Source organism: Equus caballus, chromosome 18 (assembly GCF_041296265.1).
Source record: "Equus caballus isolate H_3958 breed thoroughbred chromosome 18, TB-T2T, whole genome shotgun sequence".
NCBI lineage: Eukaryota > Metazoa > Chordata > Mammalia > Perissodactyla > Equidae > Equus > Equus caballus.
Window position 1 is genome coordinate 51,048,969 of NC_091701.1, and position 23,568 is coordinate 51,072,536.

At 42.9% G+C, this 23,568-nt stretch overlaps 1 protein-coding gene across 2 annotated transcripts in view; it reads left to right on the forward strand.

Annotated features, from left to right (window-relative positions):
- GORASP2 (golgi reassembly stacking protein 2) overlaps positions 1–10,875 on the forward strand; it is a 31,722-nt gene extending 20,847 nt beyond the window's left edge. For both annotated transcript variants that reach the window (XM_001498298.7, XM_070241215.1), the window contains 5 exons: positions 833–965; positions 2,665–2,788; positions 6,629–6,715; positions 7,770–7,880; positions 9,531–10,875. In XM_001498298.7, the coding sequence (XP_001498348.1) occupies positions 833–965; positions 2,665–2,788; positions 6,629–6,715; positions 7,770–7,880; positions 9,531–9,871 (796 nt within the window). In that variant the 3' untranslated portion in view covers positions 9,872–10,875. The remainder of the gene's footprint in view (positions 1–832; positions 966–2,664; positions 2,789–6,628; positions 6,716–7,769; positions 7,881–9,530) is intronic.
- Positions 10,876–23,568: the final 12,693 nt, after the last annotated feature.

A 23,568-nucleotide genomic window follows, 5' to 3' on the forward strand; every position in this document is an offset into this window, starting at 1 on the left:
AGGACTCAGAACACCTCTAGGGATTTAGAGAGGACGGACTAACTGGCAGTTTCATCAGTAGTCTACTGAAGGGATAAAGCCGTTTTAGGTTTTTCTGTCACTCCCAAGATTTTCACCCATGGGCAAGAGAGGTGGGTTGGCCTGACTTTGGTCATGAGACACTCCTCGGTTTGGGCAGGATAGGCCCCCTGGTTGATGGTCCCACCAGTGCTGCAAACTACGGCAGTGAAGTAATTCTCTAAAGGAAAGAAGGAGGAAGGCATATTGGGAGGCCACACGACTATGGAAAGAAGCAATGCAATCGTATCTTACTAGAAAAGTGCCTCGAGTGGCAGTGGGAGGATGAACTAGAAGGAATCTGGATTAAACATACATGACAAATGATTTGTGTCAGGTTCTGAATGGTAACTATGGGATATGTAAATGACATCATCATGTAAAAGTGCTTGAAGCTCTTCAGTGGAAAGGCTGTGTGTCATTCATTCAGCAAATAGTTATTGTGTCTGCCATGTGCCAGGAACTGTTATGGCTATAAACAAAATAAGATCTCTGCCTTCAAGGACCTTAACATTTTATTGGAGGAGACAGAAAATAAATAAATACACAGTCTGTTAGATGGTGATAAATGCTTGAAGAAAAATAAAGGAGAGTAAGGGTAGTGTCCATGCTGGGAGGGATGGGTGCTGTTTCATAAAGGGTGGTCAGAGGAGACCTCTGATAAGATGACATTATTTAAAAGAATGGAAATGTGTTTGTATTTCTGTTTCAAAACTTCAAAGAAATGCAAGCTGTGATTGATAACAATAACTTTAAGAAAAAAATGTTTTCATAGCCTAGGATGTGGCATTGGATATGGTTATTTGCATCGAATACCTACACGCCCATTTGAAGAAGGAAAGAAAATTTCTCTTCCGGGACAAATGAGTGGTCCATCTATTACACCTCTTAAAGATGGTTTTACGGAGGTGAGATAACTTTACTACCTGATTATATCAGTTTCCACGAAAACCAGTGAAGCGCTGATGTGTGTGGTGGTGGCGCCAATTGAGATAGGGCAGATGATGAGTGAAAATTGATCATGTGGGATTTGAAGTTCCTGTACATATCCAGATGGATATCCTCTGGGTCTGGATTTCAGGAAAGAGGACCAAGGCTAGAGATACGGATTTGGGAATCATCAGCAAAGAGAGGTAATTTAACCCAATGAACATTGATAAAAATTTTCGAAGGATTGGGCCTGGGGGGGTCAGAGGACTGAGGGAGGTCAGAATCTTGAAAATTCCTAGTATTTAAATGGATGGGCAGAGAAAGGGGATCCAGCAAAGGGAGCTTGGGAGAGGTCCAAAGGGAGAAAAAGCTTCAAGAAAAAGGGCATTGTCAGTTATGTGAGGTACTGCAGAGAAATCAAGTGACAGAGGGAGTGAAAAAAACATGTCCTGGCCTAGAGCAATTTCAAAGACTTAGCAGGGTGCAGATAATAAATTACAGGGGATCGAAGGAGAACAGTGAATGATAAGGTGATGGTGGCTGGTGCTTACTATTTCAAGAGGCTTCACTGGGAAAGCAAAGAGAGCTAGGTGTTTGGGGACTGTTACAGGATCAAAGTGAAGCTTTTTAAGGAATAAGAGATATTCGTGCAGGCTTACAGGTTTTTAAAACATTTCCTGTGCAGGCCTCATGAGACAGTTAATTCTTGTCTGACAACCAAATAAAAACTAAAAACCCAAAAAGAAAATGCTATGTTGTAAAGAAAGGTCAGCTGTCACTGTCATTTTGTGGTACACACTTTGGCCATCCCCAGTTCTAGAAGAAGTGAGGCGGGGCTAGTAAGAAGTCTAACCTCTCCTCACTCCCCACCCCCACGATTGGCTTATGGCCAGAGCCAGTGTAGTTGTCGGTTCAGACTCCTCCTATCATATCTACTGCCCCTAATCAGTGCTTTCTGTCTCAGATGAGCCTCTATGGGCACTCTGAGAAGACCAGAGGGTGAAACAGCACCCAGGGAAATGGGCCAGAACACAAATTGTGTTGGAATGTGCCAAAGGGCGCTGGAGCCAGCAGAAGTTGGAGTTTCAGAGGTGAAACCACCCATCTGTAAAGTCCATCTACACGCATTCCCTACCTCACCTCCCGAAAGTGGAGATCTGGCAGCCACATTCATTCATTGATGAGAAAAGATAAGATAGACTCATGAGTTTAGATGTCTTGAGAAACTTCTAAGGAATCTGTCATGGTATTAAGATTTCCAGCTGATTTCTTCCATGAGCAATGAAAGTTAAAAACAAAAACTGGCTGAGAATTCAGAGAAGAGGAAAGCAGTGGTGTTTTAAATGTTGAGTAAAATGATTTTGAGGTAGCTAGGGAGGAGAGAGTAGAATCTCCTCCTAGTGTAGAAGTAGCTAGAACAGTGTGTGTAATAGGAGGTAGATGCCATGTGTCGAGAGACTAGAAATGACAGGATGGGGAGATGTTTACAGTGCGTGGTCCATGGCGTGTGTTAAGGAAAGAAGGAGTGTCTGAAGGCAGAAGTTCCAGGTGAAAACTTCTGACAGCTAGTATATGATCAAAAAAGGTATCTGTAGGACAGATGAGAGCCAATATTTATATTTTCTTTTAAGTAAACTTAAGTAATTTTCTTTTTTTCTTTCTTTCATTTTTTGGAAGGTCCAGCTATCCTCAGTTAATCCCCCATCTTTGTCACCACCAGGAACTACAGAAATTGAACAAGGTCTGTCTGGACTTTCTATTAACTCAACTCCACCAGCTGTCAGTAATGTTCTCAGTACAGGTATGCAGAAAAAGATACTCTGTTTTCAGTCTACTTTGTTTTACATGATATTCTTTTCTGTTTCAAGCTATAGAATTTTAAAAATTAATGCCGGTGAACTTTGAAAGTTGTAAATGTGCTCTGCATTGACAGATAGGCCTTGTCTGTAAAAGCTAGTGCTAAATCACCACGCACATACATAGGGCCAGCATTTAAACTGTTTTCGGTGTATTTTAGACTCTGGGCTTCTCTTAGATTGTACAAGTTGTAGAGTCATGACTCTACCTTTAAATTCTGTTTAGTTGCTCTGTTTACTCAAATATTTGCATATCCCCTAGGTAGCAGACACTGGGGATGCAGAAGTGAGAAGGATCCTGTTTCTTTCCTAGGGTCTCAGTCTTGCTCAGAGAACATGTACCTTTCTCCCTCCTTTTCTTTCTTCCTTGTTCTACCAAATACAGTCCTTTTTTGTTTTAGTTTTTTTGCAACAGCTTTGTCAAGATATAGTTCACATACTGTCCAATTCACCCATTTAAAGTAGACAATTCAGTGTTTTTTTTAGTATATTTGCAGAGTTGTGCAACCATCCCTTCAATCAATTTTAGAACATTTCATTACCCCAAAAGAAACCCTGTATGCATTATCAGGAGCTCCCTGTTTTTCTCCAACTCCCCCAGGACGAGGGAATTACTAATCTACTTTTTCTTTCTGTGGATATTTGCCTAATCTAGACATTTCACATAATGTATATGGTCTTTTGTGACTGGCTTCTTGCACTTAAAATAATGTTTTCAAGGTTCATTGATGTCATAGCATATATTAATGCTCCATTCCTTTTTATGGCTAGATAATGTTCCGTTGTCTGGACACACCACATTTTGTTTATCCGTTCATTTGAGGGACATTGGATTGTTTCTACTTTTTGACTATTATGAATAATGCTGCTATGAACATTTGTGTACATTTTTGTGTGGACATATGTTTTCATTTTTCTTGATTATATATCTAGAAGTGGAATTGCTGGATCACATGATATAGTTCTTGTTATGTTGGTAGAGTTTATTTTTCCCTCTCCTTTTTTTAAATCTCCTGTTTTCTGGTTTTCTTTCTTCATGATACCAAGAGTGTATTATGTACTCAATAAATGTTGAGAAAGTGAAGGAAGTACTTTCATGGTTTAGTTTTATTTGCCATTTATTCTTGAGGTCTTTTTAATATTTGTATTCAGAATTTGCTTGTAGTCCACTTTGGTCTGGAATGGACTTGTAGCAGCCTGCCAAGATGCAGTGAAGTCAGCAGTGTGATCTCTGAAGTTGGACCCTTAGGTTCAAATCCAAGCTCCTGTCAGAGTCTTTGTTTTATTTCCCAAAGATGTGTTTTTCTAGATGTAATTTTAAAATTTTAATTGTTTTATAATTAAAAATTTCATACATACTCAAAAGTAGACGGAATGGTATAATGACCCCCCACCCACTCTGCTTCGCCAGTTATCATTATGCTGACGTGCCTCCACACCTCCTACTCTTTGCTAGTTTTTTTTCCCAGCTTTATTGAGGTATAATTTGCATACCATAAAATTAACTCACTGTAAGTATACAGTTCAATGATTTTTTAGTAAATTTATGGAGGTGTCATCACCTCAGTCCAGTTTTAGAACATTTCCTAGATGAAATTAAATATTAATGTTATCAGTATCAAGTCATAGTCATTCAAGTGGTGTTTGAGTCCTTTTTATGACATTAAGATTTTTTTCTTACATCCCATCAGGTGGTCCTCCAGGTTATTCCTGAATAGACTTAGTAAAGGTGGGTTTTGGCCTTCCTGAGGAAGTAGCCTGTTCCATGTCTGAATAACTCGTACATGTTTTAGAGTAAGAGTATGCCCATGCCGTACAGGAACTCTTCTGATTTTAGGAGGTAGCTGACATCTCTCTTCAGCTCCCAGTTTCTTTTTGACGTTTTAATTCTTCCTTCATTACATTACAGTTATGCTTGTATTGTCTTATAAGCACATGCTCTGAGATCCCTGGCCTTATTACACCGTAGAGAAACGGCTTCTTGAATATTAAAAGACAGAAATGTAAATAAAGCAGTAATTGCTCAAAAGAGACTGAAAGAAATCAACATTTTCACTTTGAGTAAATCTATTTAAAAACACTCAAATCTTCTAGCATCATGACCTGTGAGAAACCACTTTTAGTTAGGCATTTATTTTTCCATCTTTGCTTGTTTTTTTTTTTTTTTAATTTGGAAAAGAACAAAATGCTTTATTAGTCAAAGTGTTGGTGAGATTACCAGACAATGGGGATTGTTTTTTTTTTTTTAATTTTTAAAGTAATTTTTATTTTATTTTATTTTTTTATCATTTAACGTGCTTTATTTTTTATTGCAGTAACATTGGATTATAACATTATATAGCTTTCAGATATACATTGTAATATATTTTGAATTCTGTGTAGATTACATCATGTTCACCACCCAAAAACTTATTATAGTCCATCCGTCTTTGCTTTTAATAATATTGCTGCAAAGTAGCCCAAACAGTAACTGTAGAAACATAAAAGCATATGGTTTTTAAGAAAACTTTTCTGTGGATTTGAAAATTTGGGGGTTATGAAATTTTTAGAAAATCAATATTTCATTTTGAAATCACGTTAATCAGTGTGACCTTTTTGGTACACTCCTTCACACTTCCTGTCCCCCTTCTTTGCTTGATTTTTCTGCAGAGAACTTACACTGTTTTACATGCTGTGTATTTTACTTGTTTGATATCTGTCTCCCTTCCATTTCCTGCCCCTCATTACAATGTAATTTCCTAAAGATAGTGATTTCTATTTTCTTTGTATTGTAAAGTGCCTCAGTGCCTGGAACAATGTCTAACATATAGTAGGTGCCCCCCAAAAGTTTGAATGAATGCACATACCAACCAACTATCCAACCCCTTTGAGAATCTGATGAACGCAAAGACACCTCTTCTAGTTTTGCATGCTTCCAATTTCTGTAGAGAAGTAAATATGTGAGTAAATAAAAAACTATCTGAAAATGGTCGCTTCCAACTTTTAGGCACAATTCATTCCTGCTATTCTACTGAAGCAGATTTTACAGGACAAAATCTGGAATCCATGTTCAAATATTACTGTTGTTTGGACATTAGCAAGACCTTCCTCCTGAGTAGGTGGTAAACATTAATAGATAGAACTTTATTAGGTGGTATCCTAAGAGTTACTCGTGTATGAAGAACATAACCTCCTCAAGCTAACATCAGAAAAATGGGCCTGTACTAGCCTTCAAAGCAGTGTCATAGAACCTAAGGTCAAAAGGAAATGGAGATTCAGGAAGCCAGGTCGTTCCCTCCATCTGTGGAGGTCCACGTGCTCTTTTGTCTCTTTCAGCCCATCTCCTTCACTCTGTTTCACAGACCAGCATTCGCTGTTTCATAGGGCACATGGCCCTCCGCAGCAGGCCACAGGTTTATGTGGCCTCTTAGTTCAGGAGTGCAATAGACATTGACTAGAATCCTTGCATCCATTTCTGAATTTCTAAAACAGTTTTCTAATCTAGCCCTGCTTAGGTCAGGTGTAAAGCTCTTGTCTAGTGAGCTTAGCTGGGGTGGGTTTGCAGAGCCTCCTGCCCTCTTGGCCCAGGCTCTGCTGATTGTCTTTGTTAAGGGCCATGGGCAGAGTAGGTAGATCAGCCATGACTGAGAGTGATGCAGCCAGAAACGGACTGAATGAAGTCCCACTGAATGAAGACCTGACAGAGGGGGCAGGAAAGGGGACTGAAGACTGTCCTAATATCGTTTGTTCATTCTTTGTCAACTGAGTTTGTTAGAAATTTTAAAAAGATTGTGCTTTTATTTTAGGTGTACCAACAGTACCGTTATTGCCACCACAAGTAAACCAGTCCCTCATTTCTATGCCACCACTGAACCCAGCTACTACATTACCAGGTGAGCAGAAGGAGACTAGAGATGTGTGTAATAATAGTAGCATCTTGAAAAACAATGAAGAAAATCTTACCCCATGTGGTGACTTCTTATGTCTTTTGATCTCATTTTGTCTCTGCTATAACTTTGTGACAAATGAGAGCAAGTGGCAATGAGTTGTTAGTCACCAGCTAGTTAGCTGCTGAGCCTTGGACTCCTTACCTGCAGTCACCTACCACCCCCCTACCCACCCCACCAACCCCCACAATGCAGCATGAGGCAGGAATAAGGAATATGTGAAAGTTCCATTCTCCAGCACTTTCTTAGTTAAGGCTTTCTCATAGAGTTTATGTGAATAGACATTGTGTCTGGGAAGTGAGTGCTCCTTATTTGGGTCTTTAGTAGCTCTAACGTTGTTCGATTTTTGTTTATTTCTCTTACTGTTCCCAGTGAAGACCAAGTTCCTTTATCCAACCAATAATGATCAAATATTGTTTCAGTGATCAAATACACTTGCATTATGAGAGCCTTTAATTGTATGGCTAGAGATGTCATTGCACAGACTTGTTGAGCCATTAACAAAATGTGTACACACCAGGATGATAAAGCAAGTGTGGTAAAATGTTAACATTTGGGGGAATTTGAGTGAAAGGTATATATGGGGGGATTCTTTATATAAACTACTGTTGCAACTGTAAGTCTGAAATTATTTCAGAAGAAAAAAAACAGACTGTAAACCTCAACCATCTAAGAAAAATTCAGTTCCATTACTGCCGTACTTGGTGAGATAAGTCAGCTCTTTCTCCAGGACACTCAGGCCGTCGTCATTCTTGTTCTCAGGTTTTAGAAGTATTCCTATTTGTCTTAACCCTTACCCGCTTAGTCCTCTAATTGCTTAGGTCTATAGAGAGACATTTTGCTTAAGTGAGATTTTGTTGTTACGATACAGAACTGCCACACAATAAATGGGCTTCTGGTTTTCTCACTTTGAAGCACGTAGTATTTTTTTCAGTACACAAGGGTTGAATGTTTTCCCCAGGCAAAGTGGTTTACTGTTTGTTCTCTGCCTTCTCTTCAGGTCTGATGCCTTTACCAGCAGGACTACCTAACCTACCCGGCCTCCCCAATCTCAACCTCCCCGCACCACACGTCATGCCAGGTGTCGGTTTACCAGAACTTGTGAGCCCCGGTATGTTGCCCATCTTGCCTTCTTAGGACTCCGTCTAATAAAAAGCTTTATCCAGGAAAGCCAGTCCTCTATTTTAGTTTTTTTGGAAAGGGCAGGTCAGTTTAACAAATTTCAGCTGCTTGAAATAAGTATTAATCTTTTTTATTTAAAAAGCTTAAAAAGGAAGAGGAAGCAGACTGTCTCTGTGCTTCTCCTCTGCCTCGCCGCCTCCCCTCCCCCTTTCTCCTCTCCCTGCACCCTGACAGCTCAAGCACTGTAGAGGCCCATTGTGGAAATAAAGACGTGTGGCATGGCGTTTCTGTAGCTGAATTGGATGGGAGGTGTGCAGTTGGCCCAGTGGAGGTTAATGAACTCCCCTGAGTCTCCACATGTTTTGGGTGGCTGCCACCAGTGGTGCCTGTTTGCGCAGCACAGGCCCAGAATCTTAGGCTTAGAATTATTGCCCCTGCTCAGCTGGCTGGGCTTGTTATTTGATTAATATTCCCCATTATTAACAAATGTTTTCATAGTAAAAACTGTAAACGATTTTAGCTGCAAATAGTCCAGTTAGCAGATATTCAGAGTGTTTCCACTCTGATTCAGTGCACTGATGGAAGGAAAGCAGCAGAGTGTCCCACAGTCTGCCCCCTAGGTAATGATTGCCCAGCTTCCCTTTAACTCTGAGATGGCTGCACGTCAGGACTGACTTTTAATTGCCAGTCTCAGTCATCTGGCCCATCGGTAGTGTCAATAAGTGATCTTATTCCACTAGGGTGTGCATTGTCACGTGTGTGTCTAGATCACAACCTCACTTGTTGCACACTCACCATCTATGTATATTCGTTACCACTCGTCATTAACCTGTTTGCTTTTCAGCACAATGGTTTAAAAAACAAAGGAAGAGTAGTAGTACACACTAACTAATGGTTGCTGTCTTAGCATTCCCCTTGTCTTTTCTTTTGTGTCCTGTATTCTTGGCTTCTTCCTCTGCCCTTTCCCCAAATTGATGGACAGATTCTAAGAACATTGAGGGTTTCACCAGCCCAGTGCTTACCCTGAACCTTTTGTACAACCTACCTTTCCTTTGTTTCTTAAAGAAGTCATACTTTTTCCCTTCATTCTGCATTTCAGAATCATCACAATAAACCCTACAGGTATAATATGAATAGTTATCAATCACAAGGCTTGAACAGAGGCTGGGTACTTATGGGGAGGTTAATCCAGGGGGCTGCATGATGAGCCTCTCCCTCCATGACCTTCACAGAAGGGCTGACCCCTGTGTCCCCTCTTCCTCTTTGTCCACGGGGCAGCTCTAACTCAGCTGACAGCTTGCCTGGGTTGGCAGGGGGAGTTCATCTGCCCGACACTCAGCGTAGCTGCATCATTTGCTAGGTGGGCTCCTGTCCCTCCTGACTGGGGGAATCCTTTCTTCCCTGAGCCAGGCTGTCATAGGGAGCCTGGAAGCCAGGAACCTTTCCTCCTGGCCAACTGGTATTGCAGTGAATGTTTAACTGTCCTGGCCTCCAACTGAGGATAAGCAGAGGTTGTGATTTATGCTCTCTCCTCGGCTTCAGTTTTCTCAATGAAATGCAGATAAAAATAGTTATATGATGATGACTACTGCTCTTTTAGTGCTGGGCCAGTGTATGATCTATGCCGTTTTTGTCCTAGGTTTGCCACCTCTTTCTTCCTTGCCTCCCCGAAACATATCCGGCACTGCACCTCTCCCCATGCCATCTGAGTTCCTCCCGTCATTCCCTTTGGTTCCAGAGGTCTCTTCTACAGCAGGCTCAGGGGAGCTGCTGTCATCCCTCCCACCCACCAGCAGCCCACCCTCCAACCCTGTCACGACCACTGCAAGGGCAGACACTGCCTCCGCACTCACTGTGGATGTGACGCCTCCCATTCCCAAGGCCTCCACCACTGTTGAGGACAGAGTCTGCGAATCCGCCCCAGCCAATGAGAAGCCTGTTTCTGCGGTTACGGATGCAAATGCCTCTGAGTCACCTTAACTTTGAACTGGTCTTCGGAATTGGCGTGGTGTGCTTATTTAACCACGGGAGCGTGTCTGGAAATGCAAACTATCATTAATTTCATACTAGTTTGTACCATATCTGTAGGCATCCTGTAAATAATTCTAAGGGGAAAACTAAGCAAGCGGAGGTGGGCTTGTATCCTGCCAAGTGGGGATGGGGCTCACCAGCCGGGGAGGGAAATGTCAGAAAGTGCTTGTATTTTAAAACAACCAAAAAGAATTCTGAGGGTGGCTTGCTGCCAGGTTTCCACTGCCATTCTTGAGGGTGTACATCTTTGGGAAAGGTGGTGACAGGGTGTTCACTAGGCTCCCTGTCTTCCTGCTGCTCCTTCTATAAGAAAGCAAAGTATCTTATGCCTAGTACTTACATGCAACATTTCTTGTATTTTGTAAATCGTTTGCAAGAATGCAGACCACCTCACTAAACCGTGAAGAGAAAAGGTATTTTACTTTTGGTCTCCGCGAGTCACATCTCTATTGAGGTTTACACAGAAATTCCAACTAAAGATGTTTGTTAAAGTTACACAATGTGCACTATTAATTGAACACCTTTTTATTCAGCCTATACACAGATCTTTGTTTTGAGCTCTCAAAATTACTCAGACAACATTTTGTAACTGCTGCTGTTGCTTTATATGTCCACCATAAAATGGCATTTAAAAAGAAATAAAAGAGATGTTGCACAGTTTTAAACCAGAAGGTGGCACTTTGTGGCTACTTAGAATATCATAGTTATACTGGGGAAGCATAGATAAAGCAATAAATTACAGTCATTTTACTTTTCTGCTTGTGATACATTTAAATGACAACTTCTAATTGCCATGTGTGCACTTGTTACTCTCCAGTATGTCACACATCTTTAATGTAATTTTTCATGTCTTATGTTTGCTTTCTCCTAAGTTTTCTAAGAGATGGTAAGTTAAGTGGAATTGATTTATTGAATGAAATTAAATGCATATTGTATCTCTGTTTTTCAAATAAGATGAAAGAGGTTCATCAGTTATTGGCCTGGTACTAGAATGAATGTTGTTAAGGGAGCAGCACCACTCAGCTGGAAACTGGAGTGATCAGCACCTCCAATGGGAGGCCCGGCACCAGCTGATTTTAGGATACATCCATTCGTGGAGCCAGGTTTATATGTAAAGCTAAATGGTAAAAGAAGCCTCCAGTTCTAATCACAGCTTCTTCTGTTTACATTATAAATATATTTCTAGAATATTTCTCTCAGTTAACAATCCTATTTTATGAAAAGGAGCTTTAACAGGTAGGGAAAATATTCACAAGCATGTTTAAATGTTATAATTTTTTACTTTGCAGGACAGGAAAAGTTGAGCAAGTTGTTACTACTTTCTAAAAGATGCTCATATTTTTAAAAATGTTAAGGTGGTACCTTAGTGGAAAGCAAGTAAGTAATTTTTAAGCTTTAAAAACGATTTTTTGGAAACAACAGCAGTTCTTCTAATGCAGTGATTCTTAACTCTTGTGACATCACAGTCCTCATTTGAGAATGATAACAGCCCTGGACCATCTCCCCAGAAACAGGTCCGTAAGCGCATGTAAAACACTAAGCTCTGGGAGGGCAGGGGGAGTCTCAGCACTCACTTGGAAGGTGAGCACAGACTTGGCCTAGATGGGTTCACTGGATCTTCTGGAGGTGGAAAACACTTATTTTAGGTGTTCTCTATTTTCTTCAGAAAAACTAGTTTTGGTGTAGTAGTAGATCCTGTAACAGGAGTCAGAAACACGGATCTGAAAGATGGTGTTCCTACCAGGAGGCCACTCACTGTGGGGTCAGTCCTCAGGGCACTGCAGGGTAAGTCCTCTAACCATGGAGCTGTGCTCCGTGGCCAGCCCGTGAGGCGAGGGTCACATACAGTCAGAATTACCTTGGAACCCCTGTATCACTCACTTTGTGCCCACGTTCACACAGGAGGCTCACACGAGAGTCACGAGGCAATGATGGAGGAGGGCGCCAATAGGCTCAGTTATCACAGAAATTCTCAAAATAATAGTGGCCTAAACAAGAAAGTTTATTTCTCTTCCATGTTCAGATAGTCAGAGGTGGTCTGGCTGAGGGAGGACTGGCCCATTGTGATGTCAGAGACCTCAGCTCCCATCTTGTAGTTCTACTGGATGTGCTTTCCATTTCCAAGGTCATCACGTGGACCCAGATGGCAGCTGGAGCCCCTTCATGCCATCCTTGTTCTAGCCAGAAGGAGAGAAAGGCATGCCCCCCTTTGGGGACAGTTCACAGAATTGTCACGTAGCGCTTTGACTTACATCCTTCTGGCCAGTGTGGAGTAATGTGGCCACTTGTAGCTGAAAAGGGAGGCTGAGTAATGAAGTCTTCAGCCTGCCGTGTCCCCAGCATTACTGAGGAGGAAGAAGAGTAGGAGCTCCACGTGGAGCTGAGCTGAGCCCTCTCTGTGACCCACAGGTAGCGTCGTTTACCCAAGATTTGATGGAGCCTAAAGGGGCGCTGTGGTCAGGGCACTGGGGAGAAGGGCAGGGAAGTTCCTGAGAGATGACATTTGACATGAAGAATTACTCAGGCAAAAGGAAGGGGCAGGGACCATTCAAGGTTAGGAAAAGTCTTAAGTGTTTGAGGAAGGGTGAGGAGTGAGTGCACAGGGGCTGGATCCTGGAGGGCCCTGAGTGCCTGGCTGGGGAGCTGGGGCTTTGTCTTAAAAACAGAAGTCCCTGAGGGGTCCCCGTCTGCATTGGAGAAAGCCTGTCTAGCAGTGTGGAGGCTGGAGGGGCAACAGCAGTCCCGTCAGGGCCAGCAGCAGAAATAGACTCAAGGGAGGTTGCTGCTCTCACCCAGCCAGTTTGGTAGCTAAGACTGAGTCTATGATGGTGGCTTTACCTTTCCCCTTTGATTTCTGTTCCTATTTTGTGCTTAGTCCATTACTAAATGCACTTACCTTAGAACAGCCCAGTTTAGCTCATTTCCTGAAAATTGAAAAAAAAATTGAAAAAGACCTTCCTCATTTGTGAGACACCAACTAATGTTCAAGGATGGCTCTGCCTTGACCTTTGAAGGTGAAGGCCTCCCTTTTAATTATCTGACCACCCAGCAAGGTTTCAATCCTCGCTGCAAATTAGAATCAGCTCAATTAGAACATGGATTCCTGGACCCTTGGAGTTTTGAAAAGCTTGCCAGGGGATGGAACCGCTGAACACTGACATTTCTCTCCCTCATTGAAGCTGTCCCCTCCCAGGCTACAAGCAGCAGCAGGCTCTGTACCTCCTCCTAGGTAATAATTGAGTCAGACTGGTCCATAACTTGGGGAGGTAATAAGGCAGCAGAAAGGTCATTGTCTACCAAGACACTTTCAGCACTTAGCAAATTGCACACATTAGAGAAGGGATCTTTTTATCACTAATGCTTTTTGCATTAGATCTAGGAAGAACAATTTCCGGTATTGCTAGCCAACACATTCCTTTATAGGCTTCTTGCATATGAGCCAATTTGATTAAATAGAAAAATGGAGAATTAACGCCACAGCCAGTTATTTGAATGCCAGAACCACAGGCCAGTGGAAGGGGAGGTGGGAACTGCTCCCAGGCTGGCATCACCCTGGGACCTGGAGGGAGAGAGTACTGTTCACAAGGATGCGGCCAGTGGCAAAGGCATCCATCAGCTGCGGGGAGCCAGGGACAGAGTTTACATCTGGTAAAGAGCAGCTGAGGACTGAGAAGTGCAGAAAAAGCTGCCTCTCCAGGGAGTTAACGTGAACACGGGCGCCCTCTGGCCACTGTTCACCAGTTCAAACAAAGCATGAGAAAACACTCTCTGTCTGCTGGTGGAGGTGGGCCCCAGGGACAGTCAATGTTAGAGTGTGAGTTTGCACCATATTTCCTGGCAATAGATGGAAATAGGCCCCTGCTTCACGAAGGTCATGGGGCCCTGGGATAATAACAGTAGCCAACATTTATCAAATGCTCACTGCTCGTGCCATGAAGAATGAAGCCAGGAGCTGAGCCAGTGCTGTGCAGAGCCCTTTGCAGGACAATCTGTCCAGTGAATGAGAGGTGGCAAAATCAGAAAGTTCCACATAAATCCAGACTGCTGGTTTCTCTTAAGAAGTTCCAATATCTGGCAACACTGGATCCTCAGTCCCACAAGGAAACAAGCACCCTCTTGAGCCTACACCCTCCTGTTTGCCACAGTCCCCATCTGGCCCACTGGTTTCTGCCACCTTCCTGGCCCTCAGATGTCTGAATGTGCAATGTCTTGAATGTTATCCTAGTAGAGAAGGGTGGGAAACCAGGACTTCAAAAAGTTGGAGGGTCCAAAGCCCAGAGGATTCAGGATCAGAAAACAAAATCCTTCATGGACTTGATTATTTGGGATCCATGAGTCATGGTGGAATGGGCACCCAGGTTGGCAAAATTTGAAGTAGTCACTTAAACCATAAACCCAGGAGAAGTAGGTCTCTGGACAATGACTAGAACAATGACAGGGATTTGGGTTTCATCATACGCTTCCTGAAGCCAATTCTGGGACCCCAAACCTATTATTTACTTGACAAACAACTCTACTGGAATTTATTATCAGTTCTCTTTTTTAGGGACCAAAGAGCAGGTAGTAAGAGGTCCTGAATTCCCGAGTGGCTTTCTTGCCCTCTGCCCTGCAGCCTCGCATCCTGATGAGAGGCAAGCCGTTTACCTTTGCCCAGCTCTGGCCAGGCCGGCCTGGTTTGAGACTGGAACTAAAAAATGCCTGAGGGTGGGGGGAAGCGTCTTCGAGAAGCACTTGAATTAGGGTGGCTGGGGGTATGGTTATGGGAACTTCTCGTTTCTTCCCTTAGACACTTGAGTATTGCTAGAATTTTTTAAAAACACATTTGAATTACTTTTTAATCAATGAAAACAATGGAGTTATTTCCACGTAGGGGAGAAATGGGAGACACATAGAACGGGAGAGCCTACCCTGGAGGGGGCTGCTGGCAATGTTCGGCAGCCTTTGAAAGGCTGGGCATACACACAGGGAGCTCTCTACTAAGAAACCCCTACCACTGGCCCCAGATTAGCACCATCAGTGACCTTTGCCTTAATAGTCCTGCACTGTGACTGGTCTGCAGTGTTATGTTGTGATGGTAAATCAGTTTGGCTGGAAATGTCCCGGTGTGGTTCAGACAGCTCCTGTGAGCAGAGTGGCCTAGAGATGTGGTGGCAAGAGTCTCTAGGCATTGTTTTGGCATTTAGTTCTCCAGAAATAATGTTAGCCGTCAGGCACATGAAGTACACACAGTGCTCACAGGGTTTCATTTGCCATCAGCCGCTGAACACCCTGTGCACTTTGGGGCAGGGGTGGGGAACATAAATGCGAGAGCAAACTCCATCTGTCTCGTTAGGGAGCTGAATAAAAGCAAGAAGAAACAGGCTCCTGCTGCAGGAGTCCAGGGGCTCAGAGCTTATTCCAATTTTAATGAACAAGGCATTTACCCACCCTGGTCCCCACCAAGTTATTTTTTTTTCTGGAATGACTAGAAATAATAACAGCACAAAACTTCAGAAACAATGAAATTCATTTTTCCAAATTCAGATCTCTACTAGGCAAATAGCATAAGCTGAGAAAAAAACGCAACCCACTTGGGTGTTTGGCACCTCGTGTTGCCGCGTTTCAGGAGGGAACGGGTGAAGGTAGACTATGGTTGGAACATGGAAGAAGGCAGAAGAGACAGAAAGAGAAGGGGCCCTTGGGCAGGCACAGGTTCTGGACTTGGTCCCGTGGACTGGTGTGGCCAAGTGTGGTACATGGAGGAAAATTTTTTTTTCTTATTTTAACACCTGTATATGAATGAGTTGCTTCGGATGAAGCTAAAGTAGGGTCTTTTACAAATAAACTTTAACGAGAAAAATGAATCAATTTAAAGAGAAGGATTGAATTGACAGCAGGTGCCAGGCACCGCGCTGGGCAAGTTTTCCTATTAATTCTCCAGGGCATCCCAGCAGGTGGTAACGATATCTCCACTCCAAGATAAGAAACCTCCAGTTCGCACAGCGGGAAAGCTTTGGGGTAGGAGCTGACTCCAGGTATGTCTGTCTGGTCCCAAGCCTCAGTTTTGTCCCCACGCAGCGGGCGGCCGCAGTGCCGAACACTGACTTTACCCCAGGGCCTCCTGTTCCCCCCTCACCCCCCGGGCCCAAGTGGCGAGGAAGCCGGGCCGCGGCGGGCTCCCGAGCAGGGCCCGCAGTGCGCACCGCGGCCACCAGGTGGCGCCGCCAACCTGGGAAAGCTGCACCCCACCGGAGGCCGCGGGGTCTCCGGGCCGGCCTCGCAGGGCACCTGGGCGGGGCTGGGGCGTCGCGGGTGTGGCCCCAAGGGTTGGGGCGCTTTTTGTTCTTTGGAAAAGGGCTGTGGGACTTAGTCCCCTGCTTTCCTTCCACCACAGACGTTTATAGCCTCTGTGCATTCCCCCAAAGGAGTCCCTTTTCAATACAGTTTTAAAGTAACTATATCAACCTGAGGATTAAGATAAAGATGAAAAGCCCTTTAGGTGTCTTGTCAACCCCTCAGACACTCCAAGAAACAGGAGTCTGAGTACCTGGTGAGGGAGGTGCAGGGGTCCTGCTTCCCAGCATTCCCAGCCCCCACACTCCCGACTTCCCCTCCCTCTTGCTCCCCCAACCCCAGGCCTCCCCCTAGGGTTAGAGCCTGGCTGTGGTCATCACACCTCCGTCTGCCCTGCAGCCCCTCCGTAGGCACACCGGACTCGGGCCCAGGCCCTGTGCTGGGTTCTTCCAGCCTCTCTAATGTTCCCCACAGCTCCACAAGCAAAGGTTCCTGCTTCACAGACAGGCCCAAAGGCACCCAAGTGGCACAGCTGGAACCCGTTGTTTCTGAATCCAAAGGCATTCTACCACACTGCTTTATAGCAGCAATTTAGTGTCCAGGGTGATGAGTGTAAGGGAAAGAATACCACAGAAGCAGGATAACTTCCATCTGAGGAGGTCAGGGAAAGCTTTCCTGGGGAGGTGATGTCAGGGCTTTGAAGGATGGATAGAGGCGCTCTCAGGCGGTCAACGTGGAATACATGGTAGGCAGAGGAAACAGCATCTGCAATGACAGGAAAGTATGTAGCACATGGTGTGTGCTGGAACCACAAATTGTTCTGGGTGGCTGGAATGTGAAGGGTAAAGTATGGAGGGTTAGCAGTTGCAGCTGGAGGGGGCGCAGGGCCAGATCATGAAAGGCCCTTGATGCCAAGCCAAGGAGCTTAGACTGTGCCACAGTGGGGAGTTGATAAAAGGTGTTTTGTTTGGGGCAGGGGAGTAAAGAGCTTGCCCTTTCCAAAGATCAGTGGTTTTAAAATTTTCCCTTTTAGCAAGCAGATAGCCTTTTGAAAATGAAATATCATGAAACATAGACTTAAAAACCAGGTCAAGGTGGAGCTGCTGGCGGTTCTCCTCTGAGCAGGAGAGAAAGGCGTGGCATCCTGGAGGAAGGCGGCCACGGACTCCCCAGAGCTGAATGGAGTGGGGAAAACTTTAGAATCTCATCTTATCCCCAAAGAAACTGAAGCCCAGGGAACTGATGCCCCAGGTCTCCTGCCTCCAAGCCACCTCATTCCCCACCGTCAATGCCCTGCTCTAGATGTGGCTGGAGAGCGTCTTCCATTTCTCCTGGTCTTTCAGAGGTCTGGGAACAGCCCAAAGCAAGATGAGGTGAGAGCTCTTCCTCTTCTCCAGCCAAGGCAGCCCTTTCCACGTGGCTCAGAAGAGCAGCCCAGTGCTTCTTAGTCTTGGTTGCTTTAAGAAGAACACCAGTGCCTATGGCTCAGGAAAAGCAGCTGGGGGGACCTTGGAGATCTCCTCCCTCAATCCCTCATTTCGTAAATACAGAAAGTAAAATCCAGAGAGGTTAAATGACTCCCCCTCAGGCTCAGGGCTAGGAGGTGGTAGAGCTGGGTCTAGTACCCGGATGGAAATAGGGACGTGGCTGTTCATGTGGGGATGGGGCGGGTGGAGCAGCTCACATCATGGGAGACACAGATTACTGAGGCCACAGGAGGGCTGAGGTAGAGGAGGTAAGTACCTTGTCCTGTGAACGTTCATAGGGGGTACTTTTAATGCAAACCAGAGCTAACAGTACCCTCATTTTTATCAGAATTTAAAATGCCACTGATTTTCCTTTTTTTTCAACAATAAGACAGTGCAGACATCAGGACTCTTAGTTGTGATAGGAACGCAACTTGAGGCAGCCTAGTCAAACGGTGGCCATTTAATGGCAGGCTCCTCAGGGAGCTTGTATTGGAGGGAGCCATGCACCTGGGCTGCAGCTCTCTCTGGGCACGGCGTCTCTCTGCTCCTGCAGACAGGATGACTCAGGTGGGAAAGTGCTACAAATGTGACATGTGAGGAGTGGAGGCTGCCCCTAGGGTCAAACCATCTGTCTTCCCACCTTGGTGGCAAGACAAATCTGGTTTAACTGTCTCTGTAGCATCTAGCACATCCTTGGCTCACAGCAGGCACTTAACATCTGCTGAAAGAGTGACCATCAGGATCTGTCCCCATCTAGCGTGGACTCTAACAATGGGACCCAGATGAGAGTGAACCATCCATGTGGTGAATGCTAGGTTACAGCAGAGTGCCTGGTGCACAGATCCTAGCCCCGACCCCACCATGTCCCTCTCTAGGCCAGGGACCCTCAACAGGGGTTTGACGGGGGAGGGGCTTGCCTTCGCGGGGGTGGGGGGGGGCGCTGGATGGTGAGTACAGGATGGGGCAGAGGAGGAGGAGGGAGAAACCACTTTCCCTCTCCCCAGGAGGCGAGAGCTGCATGATGGAGGTTGCTGTGAGTGCAGTCTAGTGACTACAGGGCAAGAGCTGCTCACACCTGCTGCGCTGCCTCCAACTCTCGGGTCAAAGGCTTCGATTCTCTCCTTCCCCATCTAACGGAGGCGGGAGGCGGGGGGCGGGGCGGGGGAGAGTGTTAAAAACAACGAGGTTTTGAGGTTTTTAAATTTTTGCCTTTTGTTTTAGTTCTCTGGCTCAAGAGTAAACAGTTGGTAAGTTATGGGCAGGAATCTAAAAAGTCTTTATTTGACAGGATTCTCACTTTCAAAAAATGCTATTCAGAGACTTATTCTTTTACTTATAACAGATTGGGAGAATTAATAAAAGTTCTCAACACTGAAAATATAAAATGTTTGAAATATTTGAGCATATCAGAAACTAGCAGCTCTTTGCTTTATCTTAGGGGAACAGAATGGTGTCTGGAGAGCACTGCATTTGATAAAATATTGGCAAAAGGATTAAAATACTATGGTAATATCAATAATATCATCCAGGGATTTAAGAAGGTTCATACATGTAGTAAAAACGACACAAATTGAGAACCTTGTTAGAGAATTACCAAGGAAAGATTTTTAGCTTAAGTGATTTCCTATTTTTTAGGGCTAAAATTTGTCCAAAAGTTTCTTTTTTGAAGACTCAAGCAGGATAGACGGGATTAAAATATACCTACGAGCTTCTTCAGATTAGAATTCTCTAACTACCTGGAGTGTTGTCAGCTATTATTGCCAGTAGTCTCAGTTTGCAGCCTAGAAAATATAATTTTGGGGATATGACTATGTCATATTATTTCATCTCCAAAGTGAGGAGTTTTGGGGGTTTTTTTCCTCATTAAGATTATCCCTGAGCTACCATCCATGCCAACCCGCCTCCGTTTTTTTTTTCTTCTGTATGTGGGACACCTCCACAGTGTGGCTGGTGAGTGGAGCAGGTCCGTGCCTGGGATCAAACCTGTGAACCCAGGCTGCTGAAGCAGAGCCCGCAGAACTTTAACCACTCAACCACGGGGCAGGGCCCCAGAGTGAGGAGTTTTTATAGTGAAATGATCTTATTTTATGCTGGAGTAGCATAGACCTTTGACTTGTTCTATGTACCTCTTTTTATTTTTTTGTGACACTTATCACGTTGTCTGACCACTATGTAATTTCACATTTATTGGTGTGATTCTATAATTGATGTCTGTTTCCTCTGTTGGACTGTATGTTCCACAAGGATGCTTTCCTTCTTCCTTCTGTATCCTCAGTCCCTGGAAAAAGAGTCTGGCATAGAATATATGCTCCATAAATTCTTCTTGGGTGAATGAAAGGACCCTTGAGGGATTTTTAGGCTAAGCTGGATAAGAACCTAGTTTTACAGCATCCCTGACTGCATTATTTTCTAAGTGCTCAAAAAGCACTGTAAAGGATTGAACTGTCATTTAGCAGCCTGTAGCTTTTAAATGATGCCTTTTCCCATTTTGATAATCCTTCTTTGATTTAGTTGCATTTATTCATAACTAAAACCACTTAGATACGTTGACTTGTCTGATTTTCCCAGCAACTTTTTTTCCCTTCAAGAAAATAACATAACATATATTTGACACTTTTGCCTTTATTTGCAGATGAGGAAATTGAGGTGAAGTAATATTTTTTATTGTGACATAATTGATATATAACATATTAGTTACAGGTGTACAACATAATGATTCCATATCCGTATATATTGCAAAGTGATTACAAATGTCTAATTAACATGTCACCATAGGTAGTTACAAAGTTTTTTTGTTAAGAATTTTTAAGATCTATGCTCTTAGCAACTTTCAAATATACAATATTAACTATAGTCACCATGCTGTATATTACATCCCTGTGACATTTATTTTATAACTGGAAGTTGGTACCTTTGACCACCTTCACTCACCCCCTCCATCCACAACCCCTTCCCCCCCCCCCCCCCCCAGCAACCACCAACATATTCTGTACCTTTGGGCTTGTTTATTTTTTTGTTTGTTTGTTTAAATTTCACATATAAGTGAGATCAAGTGGTTTTTGTCTTTCTCTGACTTATTTCACTTAGCAGAATGCCCTCAAGGTCCATCCATGTTGTCACAAATGGCAAGATTTCCTTCTTTTTTATGGTTGAATATTCTATTGTATATATACACCACATTTTCTTTATCCATTCATCCATTGATGGACACTTAGGTTGCTTCCACGTCTTGACTGTTGTAAATAATGCTGCAATGAACATGGCGGTGCATGTTTCTTTTCAAGTTAGTCTTTTCCTTTTCTTCAGATAAATACCCAGAAATGGGATTGCTGGATCATATGGTAGTTCTATTTTTAAGTTTTTGAGGAACCTCTATATTGTTTTCCAAAGTGGCTGCATCAATTTACATTTCTACCAACAGTGCACAAGTGTTCTCTTTTCTCCACATCATCACCAACACTTGTTATTTCTTGTCTTTTTGATAATAGTCATTCCAACAGGTGTGAGGTGATATCTAATTGTGGGTTTGATTTGCATTTCCCTGATGATTATGCACCTGTTGGCCATCTGTATATCTTCTTTGGGAAAATGTCTGTTTTTCCAAATAGACCTGAGATCCTCCACCCATTTTTTAATCAGATTTTTTTTTGCTACTTTTATGAGTTATTTATATATTTTGGATATTAACCCCTTATCAGATATATGATTGCAAATATTTTCTCCCATTTGGTAGGTTGCCTTTTCATCTTGTTGATGGGTTCCTTTGCTATGCAGAAGCTTTTCATTTGATGTAGTCCCACTTGTTTTTGTGCTTTTGTTGCCTTTGCTTTTGGTGTCAAATCCAAAAAACCCTCACCAAGACTGATGTCAAGAGGTAACCTGTCTATGTTTCTTCTAGGGCTTTTATGGTTTCAGATCTTATGTTCAAGACTTCATCCATTTGAGTTAATTTTTGTGTATGGTGTAAGATAGTGGTCCAGTTTCATTCTTTTGCCTGTGGCCGTCCACATTTATTGAAGAGACTGTCCTTTTCCCATTGATATTCTTGCCTCCTTTGTCACAAATTATTTTACCATATATGTGTGGGTTTATTTCTGCACTCTCTAGTCTATTGCATTGCTCTGTGTCTCTGTTCTTATGCCAATACTGTTTTGATTACTATAGTTTGTAATATAGTTTGCAATCAAGGAGTGTGATGCCATCACTTTGCTCTTCTTTTTAATATTGCTTTGAAAATTCAGAGTCTTTCATGGTTCATACAGATTTTAGTATTCTATTTCTGTGAAAAAAAATGCCATTAGAATTTTGATAGGGATTGCATTGAATCTGTAGATTACTTTGGGTAGTATAGATATTTTAGTTATATTTATTCTTCTAATCTATAAGCACAGAATATCTTTCCATTATTTGTGTCTTCTTCAGTTTCCTTATCAATGTCTTATAGTTTTCACTGTAGAGGTCTTTCACCCCCTTGGTTAAATTTATTCCTATGTATTTTTCTCTTTTTGATGCACTTATATAAATGGGACTGTTTTCTTAATTTGTCTTTCTGATAGTTTATTATTACTGAATAGAAATATGCAACAGATTTTTGAGTATTGATTTTAAATCCTGCAACTTTACTGAATTTGTTGGTTAGTTCTGTTTTTTGGTGGAGTCTTTAGGGTTTTATGTATATAATATCATGTCGTCTGCTAATAGTGACAGTTTTACTTCCCCCAATTTAGATACCTTTTATTTCTTTTTCTTGCCTAGTTGTTCTGGCTAGTACTTCCTTTTTCTTTTTTTATTGAGTTAATGATAGGTTACAATCTTGTGTGATTTCAGTTGTACATTAATGTTTGTCATTCGTGTTGTAGGTGCACCACTTCACCCTTTGTGCCCACTCCCCACCCCACCTTTCCCCTGGTAGCCACTAATCTGTTCTCTTTGTCCACATTTTTAAATTCCTCTTATGAGTGGAGTCATACAGAGATTATCCTTCTCTAACTGGCTTATTGCACTTAACATAATTCCCTCAAGGTCCATTCTGGTTAGTACTTCTAATCCTACGTAGAATACTATGTTAAATACTATGGCAAGAGTGGGCAATCTTGTCTTTCCTGATATTGGCAGGAAAGCTTTCAGGTTTTCCTGGTTGAGTATGATGTTAGTTGTGGGTTTGTCTATATGGCCTTTATTATTGAAGTATGTTTCTCTGCACCACATTGTTGAGTTTTCTTTTTAAATCATAAATGGATGTTGTATTTTGTTAAATGCTTTTTATTTATCTATCGAGATGTTCATATGATTTTTATCCATTTTATTAATGTGGTGTATCACATTGATTTGTAGGTGTTGAACTATCCTTGCATACCTGGAATAAATCCCATTTGACCATGGTGTATGATCCTTTCAATGTATTATTGAATTAAGTTTGCTTATATTTTGTTGAGGACTTTTGCATCTATGTTCATCAGAGACCTTGGCCTGTAATTATCTTTTCTTGTATTGTCCTTGTCTGGTTTTGGTAACAGGGTAATGTTAGCCTCATAAAATGAGTTCTTAAGTGTTCCCTTCTCTTCTATTTTTTGCAAGAGTTTGAGAAGGATTGATATTAATTATTCTTTAAATGTTTGGTTAATTTACCAGTGAAGTTGTGTGGTCCTGGACTTTTTTTTTTTTTAATGTGAGTTTAGAAACATCAGTGTAGAAGTACCTGCACTTTGTTGACAATTTTTTTTTTAAAGATTTTATTTTTTTTCCTTTTTCTCCCCAAAGCCCCTGGTACATAGTTGTATATTCTCAGCTGTGGGTCCTTCCAGTTGTGGCATGTGGGACGCCGCCCCAGCGTGGCCTGATGAGCAGTGCCATGTCCGCGCCCAGGATTTGAACTGACGAAACACTGGGCCGCCTGCAGCAGAG